At 35.3% G+C, this 19,918-nt stretch overlaps 1 protein-coding gene across 7 annotated transcripts in view; it reads left to right on the top strand.

Moving 5' to 3' along the window:
* CDC42BPA (CDC42 binding protein kinase alpha) overlaps window positions 1-19,918 on the top strand; it is a 153,562-nt gene that overhangs the window by 44,507 nt on the left and 89,137 nt on the right. For all 7 annotated transcript variants that reach the window (XM_045537157.1, XM_045537155.1, XM_045537154.1 and 4 more), the window contains exons 3-6: window positions 6,621-6,704; window positions 10,729-10,824; window positions 16,697-16,845; window positions 19,089-19,182. In XM_045537157.1, coding sequence (XP_045393113.1) covers window positions 6,621-6,704; window positions 10,729-10,824; window positions 16,697-16,845; window positions 19,089-19,182 — 423 coding nt within the window. The remainder of the gene's footprint in view (window positions 1-6,620; window positions 6,705-10,728; window positions 10,825-16,696; window positions 16,846-19,088; window positions 19,183-19,918) is intronic.

The raw sequence follows: 19,918 nt of genomic DNA, 5'->3' as shown, positions 1-19,918 counted from the left end.
TTTTTTTGGTATGTTCTTGCTCTATATGTATATTGATTAAAGTATGTAAAATAAAAGCAACAAACAGTTTGCTGATAATTTACTCTGTGATTTTAGGACAGTTAATTTTATACAGAAACGTAGGATTGGCTGGATTATGGGCTTTACTTCTTAGTTATTCATTCCTGATTAAAATATCTCTGCTGGGCTTACATACCCTGTGGTTTTTTTTTTTTTAAATCAACTAATAGGTTTAGAAATGCAGAGACCCTAAAGAGATAATTGGTTCTTCCAAGGGATTTTTGTCTTCTAACCAGGAATTTGTAAATAGGTATATAGGCCCAGTGGATAGGCTCACCTCTGATAGGAACATTCTATCAGTTGTATGCTTTTTCTTAAAAAGAAAACAAAACCATGAAAAAGAAAGCATAATTTATGTAACTCCTACAAGAAATGCATAAATCATGGGAAACAGTGAGCAAGATATAATTGAAATTCAGCAGCTCTGTAAGTTAAGAACCTTCTCTCTACAACTCAATTGTTGTCAGTTACTGCTTAACTTAACGCTGGGTTTTCCTTTTTGCTTTCAGGAAAACCTTTAACTTACGCCCTGGGTGTTGCCTGTCCACAGTTTCCTGGTGGCTCACCGCTTCTGCCTGCTCCAGCCTTGCTCCGGCAGCTTCAAGGCTTCTGGGCTTCAGAGCTTGTTGTGAAAGCTTGCTGCTTTGGCCTGCTACCCCTGCTTCAGGTGTCAAAAGCTTTTAATTAGCTTGCTTCCTCTAATTACTATAACTAGGCCCTTATGTGTCTGCATAATCTAGGGTCTGAAAGGAGAATTACCTTTAGCCATTCATTCTTCTTTAAAATCACTTTTACTCTGGCTCTCCTGGAACGCATGGGGAGAGTAAAAGAAGTTTGAAGTTACACTGCATGATTCACCTTTGATGGTGCTAGTCTTCAGTCTGTAGGGGCACACTGGTGTGAGCATACTGTATTTTTATAGCCAGTGTCTGTTCTGATTGGTTGATGCCTATGTGGTACCAATTTTAAAATATTTTGACTATTGCTGCTGTATATCTAACTTGTGTCTTCATAGAGGGGATATCTCTAGCTGTTAGTAAATTCTTTGTAGTGTTTTTAGTTTGCTTGTTAAAGAGACTTAGTATTTTTTTCGCTTTTAATAAATATTTTGAACACAAATTTCACTCACAGAACAATTTTTAAAAACACAAAAAACACTGTGATTTCTACACATATAATTATCACCGTTATTAACATGTCAATAGGTATCAAAATTATAAGTATGATGAATGGAAAGAACTCTCAGGACCTATAGAACTTTTCAGTACTTGTAATAGTAAACTACACTAGCCCTGTAATCAGATAGGCCGGGTACATATCCTGGTTCTATTACTTACTAATTGTGTGACTGTGATCAAGATGTTTAACTTCTCCAAACCTTAGTTTACTGATTTCTCAAGTGGGGATTGTAGAACCTATTTTAGACTTTTGTAAGGATTAAATGAGGTAGTATATGGAATGTGCTTTTAGTCCAGTGCCAGGCACAGAGTAAGCTTTCTATAAATAAGAGTTGTTTTTTGTTATTTTATTATTAATTGTAAATGATGGTAGATGTTATATAGAGGAGATAAAAAGGAAAGAAAGACATGAAAATATAAGTAGTGATCAGCAACAGACAAAAGATAATAAAGGCCAGGTTGTAAAGACTTTGAAAGCCTGTTAAGAGAGCAGAATGAGCTGGAATAATCTGATACACACTTAATAAATCATAAAATATACAATTGTATCTCTTTGATCATAATGCCTTGTTTTTGAGTTTGAGCATCAGTTTAGTAGTGTACTTGAAGCTGAGAATATTGACACCTTACATCTTTCCATATATATACACCCACATAGATTACAAATCATTCATCATTTGTTCAATAAGTATTTATGGAATACCTATTGATTCCCAAGCACTAGGCATATACTAGTGAATAAATAAGAAGAAAAATCCCTGACCTCACAGATTTTTTTTTTTACAGCAAAGAACTTGCATCAAATCATAGAGTGTATATTTTAGTGAATTAAGCAAAAAATAAATAATGCATAAATAAAATATATAGTTTATGAAATAGTGATAAGAATGGGAAAATGAAACAAAGAATGGGAAGGGGCAGAGTGACATTTCAGTGAGGGAATGAGAGGGCAAGCTGTGTGACTCCATGAAGGTAGAGTATTCCAGGCCTGGGGAACAGCAAGTGCAAAGGCCCTGAGGTAGGACTGAGCAAAGTGACCATTGTGGCTGGATCAGAGTGAACCAGGAGCAAAATATTAATAGTATGAGTTCAGGGAGTTTGGAGGGCCGAAACATGTTGGCCTTATAGGTTGTAGTAAGGACTTTGACTTCGGCTTGGAGAGAGGTGGTAAACCATTGGAAGTTGTGGAGCAGAGGAGTGTCATGATCTCAGCCACGTTTCAACAGAATCGCTGTGGCTGCAGCCTTGAGAATAGATTGTGGGTGGGGTGGGTGAGGGCAGAAGCAGAGAGGTCAGGTAGGACAATCCAGGAAAAATATAATGGTAGCTTGGAATGGGTTGGAACAGAGGCATTTTGGTGAATTCCAGATATACTGTAGTAGAGTGGATTTACAGAACTCTATGGTAACTGTTTCTTGGGTATTGAAATCCTATTTGGTGTGATCATTCTTAAATTATAGATTGTAGGTACAAATGATGGTACTTAAACTGTGTTTAAAAACTGATTTTTGTAAATTTGTCACATAATGATTATTTCTGTAGTGTTTGCAGTTTTTCTAATATCATAGTGTTTTTACTATGAAGTTTTTCAAGACATCTCTAAGTGTTTCTAAAAATATATCTTTGTTCTGTGTTAAATTTATAATCTTCCAGTTTATACTCAGTGTACTTTTCATTTTGATCAAATTAAGAAAGGACATTTTAACATACTACATGCTTACATTTTAATTAGCTATGGTTCTTGAAAATACAGGCCCTGAACTTAACAGTTCTAAAAGAATCCTCTTTTTCTTGATTTTCTTCTACTGAAATGAACATAAAAATGATTTGTAGTGTTAAAGGAGCTAAGCAAGATCAATTTCATTTTATTTTATTACTTTGTAAGCTTTATATTCTTTTCTCATTGTATTATCATTTTGATAATTCAAGAGCATTTCGCCACACCCCACCTTATTCCAGAAAAGTTTTTAGGCAGCACATGAAACTTACAAGATGGCTTTAAGAATGTTTTTACTCTGCAGTGTGTGACAGTCCTGGTTACCACACAGATGTGTAGAGTGGTTCTCATTTTGGCCCTTATCAGGCACGCTACGATACTTCAAAAATTAGTGGGCGTTTCCTGACCAGAATGAGGTGTGGTATCCCCTGCTTTCCCAGTCCATGCTCTAAATTTCACGTTTCATACAGAAAATGTAGAAAAGCAAGTAGAAATCATATCACCTAAAAATACCTGGTAGTTTAATATTTTGATACTTATCTTTATCAATTTAGATATGGCATAGAAATTTATGGTACATATTTTATGTGTATATATAGACAGAATATCACAGTGTACAAACTTTAATGAACTTTCTTTCATTTAGCATTATACTGTGAACTTTTCCCTATTAAAGTGTGTTCTTTAATAATTTTTTCAAGCATATGAATAAATTTCTGTCATTCTGTGATATGTCATATTTAGTTTCATCATTTAGAATATTTACATTAGTCCTGATATTTGTATTATCAGAAAATAGTAGTTTATTGAAAACCACAGTATGGTGAACATTGTGGTTTAGTTTTATTTTTATGTGTTTGTATTTAATTGAGGGTATTTCTATCTATATTTCTATGTAAATGTATGTGTCATTGGTATAAAATTATAGAAAGTTAGAAATTGAAGAGATGCAAGTTTCTTTTCTTGTAGTTAAAGAAATTAAAAAACGTGAGAGTTACACTGTCTGCCACACAGTAGTAGTAGAGCAAATGGGAGTTAGGAGACGGGGCTGAAATGTGCTTAGTATAGTGCCTGGCACACAATAATAGCTAACACTTACTGAATACTTGCTAAGCACCAGACCCTGTTGTGAGCACTTTATACTTGTGTTAATTATTTTATTCTTTACCACAATTATGTAAGGAAAGCACTATTATTAACTCCATTATACTGATGAGAAAACTGAAGGATTGAAAGGTTAAGTTTTTTGCCAAGAATTATACAGCTAATGACAAACCAGGATTCATACTGGCTTCAGAGTCCATGTTATCACCACTCCCCTAAGTAGCCACAATAAATGCTAGCTAAGCGTTTGAGTGTTCATTAAATACTAGGCATCATCATTGTTCCCGCTGCACAGTTATGTAATCCAGAGGTGGTTTTGGTTCCAGTATATTCCTTTGGATCTCGGACAGGTGATTATATACTTTACTTTATATAACACCCCTATTGGGGTTTGGAGCAGCACCCCGTAAGCAAATGCATTTGTGTTTCTGCAGTGCGGCGTTTGTTTTTACACTGACATTTTTAAAAAAGATTGTTAATAGCCTGATGTCAGTACATGCTGCCAAATGAGTTATGAGAACCTTGTGTCTTTCAGAATTGCAGATAAGGGACCTATATAAAACTGTATACGACCTGTGTAGAATTTTTAGCGTAGTGCCTAGCATTTAGACCACACTCAGTGTGTTGGTTGGTACTACATTTTCTATCACTAGTAGTTATCATCAGATACTTACACACTGTTACATAGAGAAAACTGGTGAATTATACAGTGCTAGGAGTACTTTTCTAACTTAGGGGGTACCTAAGTTTTGGAGTCTTTCAGCCATTTTTCCCTAAATCAGAATAAGATAGGGTGTAAGTGATGGGCTTTCGTGTCTTTTGCTTGTTCTAAGCGTGGGCTTGTCTAGCTTAGTGCTCCTGTCCTGTCCGTGTGCTTTCCTAGTTGTGCAAAGTTTGATTTCAGAGTCTACAGAGTAGCTCAGCTTGTGTTTTCTTCCTTTCAGAGATCTCAGTGAAACAGTGTTTTGAGTTTTTCCTTGCTCTTTATTACAGCTCCCTTACTTAAAGTATGAGCCCATTGGCAGAACAGTTTAACTGACCAATCATTTCCCCAGCTATGACCAGATATAATTAAAGACTCACGTGGTTGCATTTGAAATTGAGATAACTTCCTCTTATTTCTCACCATTTTAATTGATGAAAAACTAATCACAGTCATAACTATTTAAGATGATTACAAAGAAATGTTCAGTGTTATACACTTACTTTAATTATATGGTCATATTACTTTTATTGTAGTCTGATCCAATTTTTTTTTTTTTTTGAGATAGGAACTCACTCTGTTCCCCAGGCTGGAGTGCAGTGGCATGATCATAGCTCACTGCAGCTTCAAACTCCTGCGCTCAAGTGATGCTCCTGCCTCAGCCTCCCGAGTAGCTGGGACTACAGGCACACACTGCTGCACCTGGCTAATTTTGTAAAATTGTTTTTTGTAGAGACACGGGCTTGCTATGTTGCCCAGGCTGGTCTTGAACTCCTGGCTTCAAGCAATCCTCCCTCCTTGGCCTCTCAAAGTGCTGGGATTACAGGTGTGAGCCACTGCACCTGTCCACAGATGTATTAAATTACTTTGATATGCACATTTGCTATTAAGATTATTATTATTATTTTGGCACTTGAGTTTAAACCTATTCTCTATTCTTGGAAATATCCCTTTGAACTGTTTGAAGATCTGCTGTGTATACTTCATCCTCTCCTTCTGCATATGAGGGTAGTATTTGTCTCCTCTTCCTTGCCCCTTGGTTAAGTGAACATCTTGATGAAGCTTTGTCTTTCCTTTTGTAGGTTAGCCTCAGGCCTGTGGCAAATCCAGTGAGCTGGAAGGGGCCTTACAGATTAGCTAGTCAAATTGAAGCAGAGAGCTAGAAATAGAAATGTAATCAGTGTGTTGAGGGGGAGAATGGGGTCTTATTTGTATTTGACAGTTTTGATTCATAAGTGAAATATAAAATACAGAAATATATGTTCCTTTTTTGTTGGAAGGGATGTGTAAAGTCTTAAAACTGTTAGTCTTAATTGCTTTCTAGGTACGTGTGTATGTGTATCTCTATACAGGGGTGCATGTGAATGGGGATCATGGTATAGTGTGTAAGAGTACGTGGTATGAAAAACAGAATCATTTTCAGTTTATTTCATATTGTTTGATCCCCACAGAACATGTTTGTTTTGGCAGCTGGCATTCCCTGTAGCATCGTGTTGGAATTTGGCATGCGTTGTTTATCAAGCTCTAGTTCATTCATGTTGTATGTTTTGGTCAATTTCTTAGTTACAGCAGATGTTGAGTTTAAATTCCAGGGCAGAAAACTTGGAAAGGAGGATATCATATATAATCACCAACTGATACAGTGTTCAGAAATACAGTCATTGATTTGGCACATGTTCACTAATATAACTTTTTCACCTGACAACATTATTTAATTTAGGATCTTAGAATTTCAACTGCATTGAAATAATTGATAATTGGTATTTATTTTTTTACAGAGAGGAAAAAGGAAAATGGATGACTGAAGAAAATATTATTTGTCATATTTTAAAAGTGATATTTCCTTTATCTTTTCTAGGTTGCTGTAGTAAAACTAAAAAATGCAGATAAAGTATTTGCCATGAAAATATTGAATAAGTGGGAAATGCTGAAAAGAGCTGAGGTAAGAGTCTTATTGTATCAGAATATTTAAATATAGTAATATTTTTAGAGAACTATAAAATTATGTAGAACCACTAGATCTTTATCATTTAGTAATATTTTATCTATGGTGACTTTTTTAAGGCATAAAAGACAAATTCAATAATTCACAATTATGATATAACTGTGATAAAAGTTATTTGTGATACTAGTTTAATATTGGTTGAAAACTAAATGGAAACCCTTGTAATGTGGGGCTTATATAGCTGTGTTCAAAGGATGTGTGTAAACCAATTTTTTTATAGAAAGAAATTTTGTAATGTTTGATTTCCAATATGACATAATTTGTGTTATTCTGTATTTATCTGGATTCTACTCCAAGTCAGCAGGAGTTTTGAATGTGCCCTCTCAGAATTCTGTTTATTGCTGATTATGCACTTTATATTTTGTTTTATATTATGGGAGTTGTAATAAAATCTAGTAGTGAAATAATTGTTAGCATATTTATGTTGGTGCTAGATGTGAGGGAAGGATTGGCTGGAGAGACATTAAAAATACCTAGCAGCTGATACGGTGTGGTCAGAACTGACATCACAATAGATTTGTGCTGGAGTTCTGGAGGTCCCTGCTGTGCTGTGTCGTAGTGACAGGCCACCGGGGGAGCAGAACCTCCTGGTGTAGAGGCATTTCAGTATTTTAACTGGTAAAAGGGTCATACTGAGGAGTAGGCTGAGCAATAACCATGGAGTTTGGTAACATCTGTAGGAGGATAATGAGAAATTAGCCCTTAGAAATCTTTATCTGTCAGTACTTGTAGCAACCCAAAGAGGAGCAAATATAAAGGGAAAAGCAAAAGGGATTCCATGGTGATACAGGTATGGTTGCGGTGAAAGTTGTTCTTCGTTCGTTCTTTCTTTTGGGAAATTTTAAAAATATAACCAGAGACAAAAAGGAAACTAATAATAACTTATGTTCCATCACCCAGAATTAATAACATTTTGGCCAAGTTTTTGCTTTCAGTTTTTTATTTTTATTTTATTTTTTCTTGAGACAGGTTCTCACTCTGTCATCCAGGCTGGAGTGCAGTGGCGTGATCATAGCGCACTGCAGCCTGGAACTCCTGGGCTCCAGTGATTTCTCCCAAAGTGCTGGAATTACAGGCATGAGCCACTGTACCTGGGCCAGTTTTTTTCCCCCCATGCATCTACTAAAAAACTCGCTTATTTTTACTGTTTTGAACCATGTTGTAAAAATCTTTATTCCTGGCCTGGTGCGGTGGCTCACGCCTGTAATCCTAGCACTCTGGGAGGCCGAGGCGGGTGGATTGTTTGAGCTCAGGAGTTCGAGACCAGCCTGAGCAAGAGCGAGACCCCATCTCTACTAAAAATAGAAAGAAATTATATGGACAGCTAAAATATATATAGAAAAATTAGCCGGGCATGGTGGCACATGCCTGTAGTCCCAGCTACTCGGGAGGCTGAGGCAGGAGGATTGCTTGAGCACAGGAGTTTGAGGTTGCTGTGAGTGAGGCTGACGCCACGGCACTCCAGCCCGGGCAACACAGTGAGACTCTCTCAATCAATCAATCAATCAATAAAATCTTTATTCCCATATATCAGAGTACTTGAGTTTCTCCATAGTGTGAATTCTTAGTAAGATGGATTCCAACTATCAATACATTTAATTATTTCACCAAATCTAATTACATGTGTTTGTCAAAGAGAAGTTTCAAAAGAAGAGAGAAACTAGTACCTCAGAACCAGTCATGGTGCCCAAGAAATATGTTCAATGTAAAATTTTCAAAAAGTTTTTTACTGTGAAACACAGTTAATTAGCGATACTGCTGTGGGCTCTCCTGAGGTTACTGCAGTTTGTGTATACTGATCTCGATTTGACTTTATGCATAATTTTTATGTTAAAGGATTTTCATGTTGTGCTGACTCTGGAACTTACCCACTCTTCAAATTAAAATCCTTTCTAGTGGAACTCCTGGGTTGAGGTGGAGGTGGGAAAATACATTTAAACTTTTGATAACCGTTGCTTCAATTAAATTATTTTATATAAAAGTTGGACCACTATATCTTTGGACTCATAGTATGTAAATGTGTCTGTTTCTCACGCACTGGGCAATTGTGAATGTTACCAAGTGATTTCTCTTTTTTAAGTTATATTAGAAGTTTTTTTTTACTGACAAATAAGTTAAAAATGATATATCTCATGTTTGGTTTGGCCATCAAATATATGTCAAAATGGAGACTTTAAAGTAAATTGATGTCATGCTATGTAAGACCTAATATTTGGAATTCTTACATTTTGCAATTTAAAATTTCACTTATTTTTTAAAAAGGAAAATTTGTGGTTTTCCCCTCTCACATATTAGTGAAGGATTCAGTATTATTTGAAAGAATTTCTCTGTGATAATACTTCATGGTTGAGAGAAGTCTTTATTTCTAATAAATGAGAAGCCAAAGCGGTTACAGTCGTCAGTGGAGTTTTTCTTTTTAACACATGATTTACAAGTATCCGTGCAATTTTATTGTGCTGTATAAGATTATTAATCTGATGAATGCACCTTACGAATATGGTGAAGAGAATCCTGTGGAAGCTTTGCAGAATTATTATTATTTACATATATGGTCCTTACTAACTTCTTATTCAACATAGGTATTCCTGTTTCTCTTTATCCCAGTAGTCCATTGAGGATAAAATTTAAGCAACATATGACTAAGCATAAAAAAAATTTTAAACTGTATAACAGACAGAAACATCACTGTGTGATATTAGACTAAGTTGACCAAGAAACAAAAACAACATCACTGTGGCGAGCAGAATGTTTGGATGAACATTTGGTTGAGAAAGTGAGTGACTGAATCTGAGGATCTCCAGTAACCCCTCCTATGTGTTTGTTGCTTTCTTAGAGACTCAAATATTCTTTTTAAAAGGGTGGGGGGGCTGTTTTAGTTTTTTTTTTTTTTTTAAAGGTAACTCAAGTAGATGTTGTTATAGCCTTTAAACATGTTGAATACCCAGAACACCTTTATAAACCCCAGGATATATCTGCATCATATTAATAGCTTGGTTAATACTGATTTAGGACAGGGCTTCTCAACAGGTTCACTGTTGACATTTGAGGCTGGATGATTTTTGCTGTAGGGGCTGTCCTGTGCATTGTAGGTTGTTCAGCAGCATCCCTGGCCTCCACCCACTAAATGCCAGTAGGGCCCCCGCCAATTGTGATAAGCAGCTAAGGACAATGTGGCATATTGGAGTGAAAAAAGTAAACTGTACTTTACATCTAGACTCAGTGTCTGAGGCAGTGGTTTAATAGCTAAATATTTGTGGATAAAATCATATGCTGTTTGGCATTTGCTTAAAAAATGTGTGGGTATGCATACGTGTGTATACATGGAGCTGAGGGGTGGTAGTAAGTGGGTATAAATGAAATAAGATTGACCAATACAATAATTGTTGAAGTTGAGTGATGGATACATTGAAGGGAGGGAGTTGTTATACTGATCTCTTTACTCTTGTGTGTGTTTGAAATTTTATATCATAAGCAGTTTGTATTTTTTATTTTTAAAAATTAATTCTTTCACTAAACTGTATGGCGTAGATTGGAACTCAAAGTTTAATCTGTTGTGTTGACTAAAATCATTGGAGCCTTATTTAGTTTGGAGTCATCAGTCAAATGAAATAATGTTTATCAAGGTCTAGCTGGAGTGTCTATAAAATTTCAGGTAGCTGTGATAGTAAGATACAGCCGGGAGAGGTCTCGTAGGCTCTGAAAGCTTTCACAAGTGTAACCTCAAGTGAGTTAAAGTATAAAACAGGACTCAGTATAGTATGTCAGGTGATTCTGTTTTTCCCCTAAAGTGAACCAAAGTATAATGTTGTAGATTTTAATAATCTAATTGAAGGTGAAATTGCCCATTCATTTGGTATAAACTTCATTTGTTTTGATGCAATTGTTTGCATAATATTTACTAGTTGTATTTACTAGTTTTACATAATAAGGTGTTCTCTAAAATTTGTTTTTTCCTTTTCAGACAGCATGTTTTCGTGAAGAAAGGGATGTATTAGTGAATGGAGACAATAAATGGATTACAACTTTGCACTATGCTTTCCAGGATGACAATAACTTAGTAAGAATCATTTTTATGTCCTTATTAATTTTATGTTGGAAGAATTAGCATTATTTTTGTTTAAGCATTGTTTTATATATTAATAGAAAATCACTGCATTTCGTAGAGTATAAGTTCACTTGATGTGCGACCCCCCCCCCCCCCCCCGTTAATTTGATACCTTTCCACTGGCATTTTTTATGCTTTTTAATAAGGAAGTCAAAACTAAATCCAAACAAATTTAATTCCTATTATTTAAATGCTATAGGAAGTGCTCAACATTTGTTCTTATCATGATTTTCCCAGTAGTATTGGTAGTATTCTGTTGCATTTTAGAATTTCACATATTTTTCAAAGTGGGCATGTGCTGTGTTAAGTAGAGCCACACTGAAAAGCTAGCCTATATCTGATTTTATGTTGGTATCATGAATCACTTAACAAAAGTTGGGAAGGAACTTGGAGGAAAGTAAAAATATTAGAAGCATGAAGAGATAAATAAGCGAATAGGAAAATAAGAGTATACAACTCCTTGGCTTGCTATTCAAGACTCTTCATTTTTTTATTTCCAGGTTTATTTTTTAGCATACATGTGTTGAGATCCTGCTTTGTGCCAGACACTACATTAAAAACTGGGGTATAAAAATTAATAAATAAGAAAATTCATTCATTTGATAAATACTCATTGGATGTGTGCTGTGTGGTAGGAACTGTTTTCTAGATTCCGGAGATGTAGCAGTGAGTAAGACAAATGAAGGATCTCTCTGCTTCTTACATTCTCATGAGGGGAGCCAGGCAATAAATCCAAAATCAAGTAAATAATATTTTCAGGTTATTTCAGATGAGAAAAATATCTCATTTGTTCAAAAGTATGAAATCAACGAAGACTCTTCTAAGATAGACATATACGAATTAGCTAAACCGAAGGGAGAAGATGCAGAGAGGGCTGGGTGAGCAGAAGCGCAGATGTGAAGCAACTTACTACCTTCATATTGGTGGAGGACAGGAGAAGAGGTTTAGGGAGGAAGGGATGAGAGAGTCACGTCATATAGCTAATATGGTCTTATATGTTCTGCTAAGCAAATGAGACTTTCACAACCATTTTTTCAGGTTTTTTTTTTTTTAATTTTGGTTATGGTACTGGTGTGTGTTTTTAAATGACATTGTATCTGAAAGCCTAGACAATAAAGCATATAGGAATGGCACTTCCCTGATTGATCTCCTGCCTTCCTCCTTCTGCCTTCTTACATGGTTACTTAAGGGTCCCTCCCAGAGCAAATTTGAAAACTGCTATTTTAGAACCATAGAAGAGTTTGTGGCCAGAAAGGACAAGGGTTGTTTGAGGGAAGGCTAGTGTGATTAGAGTAACCAAGGAGAGAGAGAAATAAAATGAGGCTTTTAGAGTACAGATCATGCTAAGGAGTTGGACTTAATTCTTATTTTAAGGAAAGTTGTATGGGGAGTGAATTAATCAGTTTTACATTTTGCATAGAATGTGCTGGTAGCAGTTGTGGCTTGTGGATTTCAGGGGCAAAACTCGAGGCAAGAAGACCAGTAGGCTTCGACAGTATTCACATGACAGTTGATGAGGGCTAGAATAAAGGTGATAATATCCAAGTAGGAATGAAGAGGATATGGTTTCAGGTACTATTTAGGAGGTGAAATAATTGGAACTTTGTGTGTTTGAGTGGATGTCAGAGGAGAAGAGAGAAGTCACAGTGATTGCCTTTTTTCCTGTGTCTGACTTGTGGAATTCAGTGGTTAGTTGTTGATGAATTGAGCTGGGGAATATAAGGAGGGGGAGAAAATTTAGGAGGGGAAGATGATTAATTTGGTATATTTTGGGTTTGAATTGTCATGTGATTCCTTCAGCGGGTTGGATATATAAGTCTGGTACTTCTGGTGCACAAACAGCACTATGTATCTTGGGGTACTTACTTTATAGATCAGGTTTTGGCAAACTATGGCCTGCAGCTCTGATCTGGCCTACTACTTGTTTTTTACAGCTTGCAAGCTGAGAGCAATTTTTACATTTTGACATAGTTGAAAAAAATAAAAATAATATTTTATGATGTATGACTGTTATATAAAATTCAAATTTCAGTCTCTATGAAATTTTGTTGGAACATAGCTACACTTATTGATTGATATATTGTGTATGACTGCTTTTGTGGTACGGTGGCAGAACTGACTAGTTGTGATAGAGACTGGTACTATGCCAGCAGGTAACATTGTGTGTTACTCTCATCACTTTGTACTGCTGCTTAGTACACTACAAATAGCAGTGACACAGTTATAACTTGGTAGTGTTTTGACATTGCTATACTGTGACATTTTATTCTTATTTTTATTAATAGTGCATGCCCATCATGTCAAAATAAGGAAAGAAGAGAAAAATTGTCTTCAAATATCATGGTTTTAAGACATAGTAGAGTGTGGATTATTATGTTAATGAATTAAATGGCAGAGCATTGTGTTTATGCACCCATACTACAAATGAATTAATAAATACAATATATGTCTACAATGCCAGACTAAGCACTACTACCACATTCCCAACTCACAGGAAAGCAGCAGTCAGAAAAATCAGAAAATTTAAAAAAGAATAGCTATCACAGCAGACTTTCTTCATAAGAAGAAAATGAAAATGAGTCTGTATCTGTCGTTAAGTTTCTGAGTAGCTCATTTGTTAGCCAAGCAAGGAAAGCCAATTACCAATGTTGAGTTAATTAAATCATGTTTGAGTGCAGTGGCCAAAGAAGTGTGCCCAGGAAAAATAAACTTGTCTAAGAAAATGTATTAGCCTTTTGGTGAGAACAGTTGCTCAACAAATTGAGGACATTGGTTGTTTATAAAACCAGAGAAATGTATAGAAATTTGTTTTTCTCTTATTATGTGGGTACCTACATAGTATCTTTGATTTTGCCTCTTGGCCTACCAAGCCTAAGGTGTTTACTGTCTGGCCCATTACAGAAAAAGTTTGCCAACTCCTGCTATAGATATCAGTGACTACAAGGACTAAGTGGGAATAACTGAGTAATGCTTATAAAAGGTGAAAACAAATGTGCCTAGAGAAGACAGAGATAGAGGAATCCCAGAAGAAAACAAATGGAAATGGTCAGAGTAAAGACAGTCAAGTTAGTGTACCATGAAAACAAGAGAGAGTCGGTGGAGGAAATGGTCAATAGTGTTAAATACGGTATTTGTTTAAAAAGAAAAAAGACTGGAAATATTGTTCTCACTCCCAAAGCCTACATTTCACTCTCAGTGGAATGCCCTTCATTCTTGAATATACTCTGTACTCAGCTACATGCTGCCTTTATTTTTAGTGCCCATGATACCTTTAATACCAGTCCCATTTCTCTTCCCCTGTTCCTGTGCTCAATTTCTACATCTTAAAATAGTCATTTCCAGAATTTCCCGTTGGAATTAATCTTCCTCATCTCATTTTACCTTTGCATTTTTTTTTTAGTACTGCTGTTACATGACTAACACGTATACGTATATATCTCCAAGTTTTTGGCACAACTTAAAAAAATTTTTAAATAAATGGCATGAACCCTACTATTTTTAGCTAAAATAAAATTATGACTTTTTAATAGTTTTGGGGTTTATCCGATTTCAGGCCACATCTAGGTATATTCAAACAAGGTCATTATATTACTTGTTTTTATATCCCTTAAGTGCTTACAGAGTATAAAAATGGAGGTTTTCAAACTGGAGGTTCTGCCCCATTAGTGAGTTATAAAATCAATTTAATGGCTTATAAGCATAATCTTTAAAGATTAAATAGAATGTAAAATGACAGTTCATGGCAAGTAGTAAGAGTAAATATTGTTTTATGATACTTTCTTTTCTAATTTACTGAATCATCATATAAACCATATGTATTATATTATTGTGCGTTGTGAGAGTTTTTTAAGAGCCATACCATAGAGCTTTGCATGTGTTAGTTGTTTGGGCATTAAACTAAACAGAATGTTGTTTGAATTGGATTTACTTTACTTACAAGAAATTTTAGGGATAAATGTATCATGTATATTTAATCTGCACAGGTTTGTTAGCAAAATTTGGAAGAGTAAAATAAAATGTATGCCAAGTATTTTGCTTATCAAACTTATAGCAGTTTATCATGATAATTTTCAAATGTATTCAAATAATGAGGACTAAAGTCCACTATGACAACATATTCTATTGTAGATAGATCTAACACTGTAGATGTATGTATTGCTTAAAAATCTACATTTTGTTATAAACATTAGAAAGTATCCAAATGCCAAATTTTATATAGCATAATTTTGCCAAAACTTTGATGAGAAAACAGCCTGACCTGTGATTTACCTTTCTATCTCATCTAAGTTATTTAGTTTTATTTACTCTCTTTGCATTTGACATTAACGTTTCTTTTTCAGAGACATTTCTCAGAAATGGCCTGCATATACCAGTCACTAATTACACTAGAATGAAAGTTTCACAATAAGTGGAGGAGGACCGGAACACGCTAGTCATAAAGTCTCCTGTAATCTGCCAGTTTTTCTTTAGTTTAGGGGAACTTTCATCATATGTTAATCTCAAGAGTCAGAAGTCTTGGTTATCATTGAAGAGTTTCTTTTGAACATTTATAAAATAATACCATCAAAAAATGTTGACAAACCTAGCTTTAGATACTAAAAAAGGAAATTTTATTATACGCTGTTATTTTCCATAGTAACTTTTAATCCTGGTAGCTTTTAAATAGCCAAAGAAGCCACATGATTTACAGTGCTATCCAATTTAAGAATGCTGTGGTAAATATTTTGACGTTCATTTCTAACCTACCTATTACTACAGCTAATTTATGAACAAATGTACAGAGTTATAGCAAGTGTGCATTTTATGTGTTTCATGAAAAGGTACATAATTTAGTGGATGATACTAAGATGGGATTAGAACATGGCAAGCTGTCTACTTCGCCCTTATTACTGGTAGCAGTAATGTGGTCAAGAGAGGCCAGGGGCCTGTGTTAGGAGAGGATTGTGATACTGGATAGGGGTAGAAGTAAGTGAATTTCCACAGAGAATTGCTAGGAAATAGACTCAGCAAGACCTTGATGATTGAATTGAATTTTGTGGTGAATCAAAGAGAAAGCATAAAAGAATGATTGCCAGATCTTGGTGACATTCACTGGGATATGTTATAAAGGAAGAGGAGTTTTATTCCTATGTGAGGTTATTATTTGTGTGCTTTTACTGATACATATTGTCTCCCTAACACCAGAGCCTCATTGCGAGTATAGTTCGTCTTCAACTTATTGTTTTTCTCTTGAGAATTTGGTTTTACTGCTCCTTTCCTGCACTTGCCATGAATTCTGTCTTAGTAATGGCTAATTTACTTCTGAGGACATGGCAGGGAAAGGGTATGAGTAAGCAAAGCCAGAACCCAGTTTAGCAGTCAAGGAAAACTGGAATAGTTCCTTTATTCATCATTTTAGTTCTGTCTGCGGGAAGTTTGTTTATGATTAAAGAGTAAGGCACATTGAAGGGTTGAAAGGGAAGGGATCCAAGGGGTTTTGGGTCTATTAAGAGGAAATACGTAGTGGTATATGGCTGAAGGTGGAAGATAGACACTGTTGGTAAAGCTGTGGACCATTGTTGTAGGTGAAGAAGATGATGATGATTGCAAAATGCAACAAAAAATGGTGATCCTGTGTTGTTCTTTGCTCCAATTTTTAAAAATTTTATTTTGCTGCTGTGTGAAATTTAGATGTCTTATAATGATTTCTGATAATCATCACACACAGCTTCTTGTTAATTAACTGCATAAGTAATTAACCACATAAGCCCTCTTTGACCTTAGGATACATTATATTAATTTTTCACTCTTATTTATTGAGTACATTTTATTTTTTCTTTCACAGTACCTAGTTATGGATTATTATGTTGGTGGGGATTTGCTTACTCTACTCAGCAAATTTGAAGATAGATTGCCTGAAGATATGGCTCGATTTTACTTGGCTGAGATGGTGATAGCAATTGACTCAGTTCATCAACTCCATTATGTACACAGGTGAGTAAGACAATAGTCCTTCCTTGCACCAGCCTGCCAGTTACTATGTGATATCTAGAAATTTATTAATTATGGTCTTAGATACGTTTCTCATCAACGAAAATTGTTTTGAGATGATTTTGGCTGTTTTGCTTTGTCGTTATCGTCATTATTTGTCAGTATTACAGAACTGATGTGCTTAAACCAATATGTATGTGTATATCTAAAAGTTCTCACTTTCAATCAGCATTTCTGCAGAACACTTCTAAAAACACTCTTATTTAAGTTTACATATGATTTCTATCTCGCAAGGAGTATGTATTTGCCAATTTCCTTGTAGTTGAGTCTTATATGTTGATATTAGCTGGAATTCTAAGCCATAAATCCTACATCTATTTGCTAAGACCCATCCTATGTATTTTATGTTTCTCAAGAAAATACTTTCAAGGATTGTATAAATGTAAGAAGAGACATTTTTATAGGAAGGTGATAATTTGATGTTCATGGAATAATTTCTTTCGTTGTAAACTATAATTTACGTTTAATAAAAAATTTAAAAACACATTGGATAGTTTAAAAGGCAGCCTCACATTTTTTTTTTTTTTTTGAGACAGAGTCTTGCTCTGTTGCCCAGGCTAGAGTGAGTGCCGTGGCGTCAGCCTAGCTCACAGCAACCTCAAACTCCTGGGCTTAAGCGATCCTACTGCCTCAGCCTGCCGAGTAGCTGGGACTACAGGCATGCGCCACCATGCCCGGCTCATTTTTTCTATATATTTTTTTTTAGTTGGCCAGATAATTTGTTTCTATTTTTAGTAGAGACGGGGTCTCGCTCTTGCTCAGGCTGGTCTCGAACTCCTGATCTCGAGCTATCCGCCTGCCTCGGCCTCCCAGAGTGCTAGGATTACAAGCGTGAGCCACCGCGCCCGGCCCAGGCAGCCTCACATTTTAAAAGGAGAGAAAGTAGGAAATCATCACAAAGTTATTGGTGATTTAATCATTCAAATGAGAAAAATCTTTGTTTTGTGCCAAATGAGAAAAAGAGAAAGATGCTGAGGAGAAGGAGGTAAAGGGATACTGCTGTGTTAGAAAGAAACTAAACCATTTTTCAAGATAATAATTTTCAGATTTTAGCATGCATCAGAGTCACATGGAGGGAATGTTAAAACTTAGGTTGTTAGGTCAACTTCAGAATTCCTGATTCAATAGATTGAATGGAGATGCGAAATTGACATCTTTAGCAAGTTCCGAAGTGGTGGTGGTGCTGCTGGTCTGGTCACCACACTTGGAGAACCACGGCTCTAAGACAGCAGTGACTGTTGCTTTTACATTCTGGGTGATGGGAGTGGTCACTGAGAAGAACGTGAAGGGTGGGAAGGAGAGGATGTTTCTCTTTCTGTGTTGGTTGTTTTAAGATGTGAGTGTCTTATGCTGATTCATTTAATTAGTAGTGAAGTTCCAGGACATTATTAAAGGAAGAGTATTGTGATTAAAAAGTATGTATTTTATCGGATCTCAGTTTGGCTCTTGCCTATTCATGTACTGTGTTGGTTGCTGATAGTCACAAATTTTATTAGAAATAAAGACATGGAAATGTTTTTAAAATTGTGAAGCATAAGATGGTTTTGTGCTCTCAAGAATGAATTATAGTATGACATAGTTTATTACTTAGAATTGGATATCTTTCAAGCCATTAACTTAACATCTACAAATAGTGAAAGGTTTAAATAATATAGATAATCTATAATCTATGTTTGGCAACTGTTTCAGTTCTTCTGCAAAATCAACTTCATGAAGCAATTGCTTTGTGTTGTCGTGACCTGAAGTACGAGAGAATTTATCTATCTGCAGTTATCTTCAGGGTCTAGAGAGTATATTTTTTCCTGTCCAATTTCATGGGCTAGAAAATAGTATTTTTTTTGTGTGATTATCAGGTAATTATGACTCTTCTCTGTATGCGGAAAGTAGGCCTACTCTAGTCACATTGGAACCTGTGTAAATCCAAAGGAAGAGAGAATGGTTTACTTTAACCAGAATGAAAATTACCACAGTACTTTTTATCTCCAGGAGAATACTGAAATTACCTATTTAAGAAAGTTTTAATATGAATCAGAGCCAGGAATTGCATCTATAAAGTAATTAAATAAATGTTCTTAAAGTATTACTTTTAAAAGAAGTTGAGATTTTCAGACAAAAAGGTTATCTTACCAAGCAACTGATTATATTTATTTTTCCCAACTAAAAATTGTATGTATTTATTTTTTCAGAGACATTAAACCTGACAATATATTGATGGATATGAATGGACATATTCGGTTAGCAGATTTTGGTTCTTGTCTGAAGCTGATGGAAGATGGAACGGTAAATAAAGATAAATCTTATATTAATTATATATGCTATAATTAATTATAGTAATTATCTTAAGATTGGTATACCCTTTATCAGACCCTTTTTTACTCCTTCTTTAGCTGGTAAATATTATTGTACTTGAGATATTTTTAAATTTCCGGAGTGGTTAAGAAAATAAGTCTCACGTGGAAAAAGAAAATGCAACTTTGTTCTCACTTTCATTTATATTGTTTCCCAATTACATAGTTATTCTGAGGGACGGCATTCAACAAATAAATCCTTTTTTCAGAAACTCCTCTAGGTTGATTTAATTTCATGTTCCCATTTGCTTAACTTCTGCTAACCGTAAACCCCTTAGTTGTTTTCTTTCATTTACTTAAAAGTTTATATGCCCAGTTTTATTCTTTGTTATTTTTTTGAACTTCATTTTCCTAGCTGCATTGTAGAGGTCCAGATATATATCAGTTTAATTGGCAGAAAATTTTGGAGAATAATTTAGTATAATACACTCCAAAAGCATGAAAATGTCACATTACTCTGGACCAGTAATTTGACTTCTGAAAATTTATCTTACAAAGATAATTTCTTTAAAGAAGATTATGCAACCTTTGCCTCTGGCCATGATGGATGGAATAATCGGCACTCCCACTGTAGACAACTGTAAAACTGGACACAATATTTGAGACAACTGTTTTCAGGCGTTGGACAACAGGCAGCATAAAACTATCGTCCGTGACAAATAAACTCA

This window comes from Lemur catta, chromosome 25, assembly GCF_020740605.2.
Source record: "Lemur catta isolate mLemCat1 chromosome 25, mLemCat1.pri, whole genome shotgun sequence".
Lineage (NCBI taxonomy): Eukaryota > Metazoa > Chordata > Mammalia > Primates > Lemuridae > Lemur > Lemur catta.
This window is presented reverse-complemented; position numbering and strand designations above follow the sequence as displayed.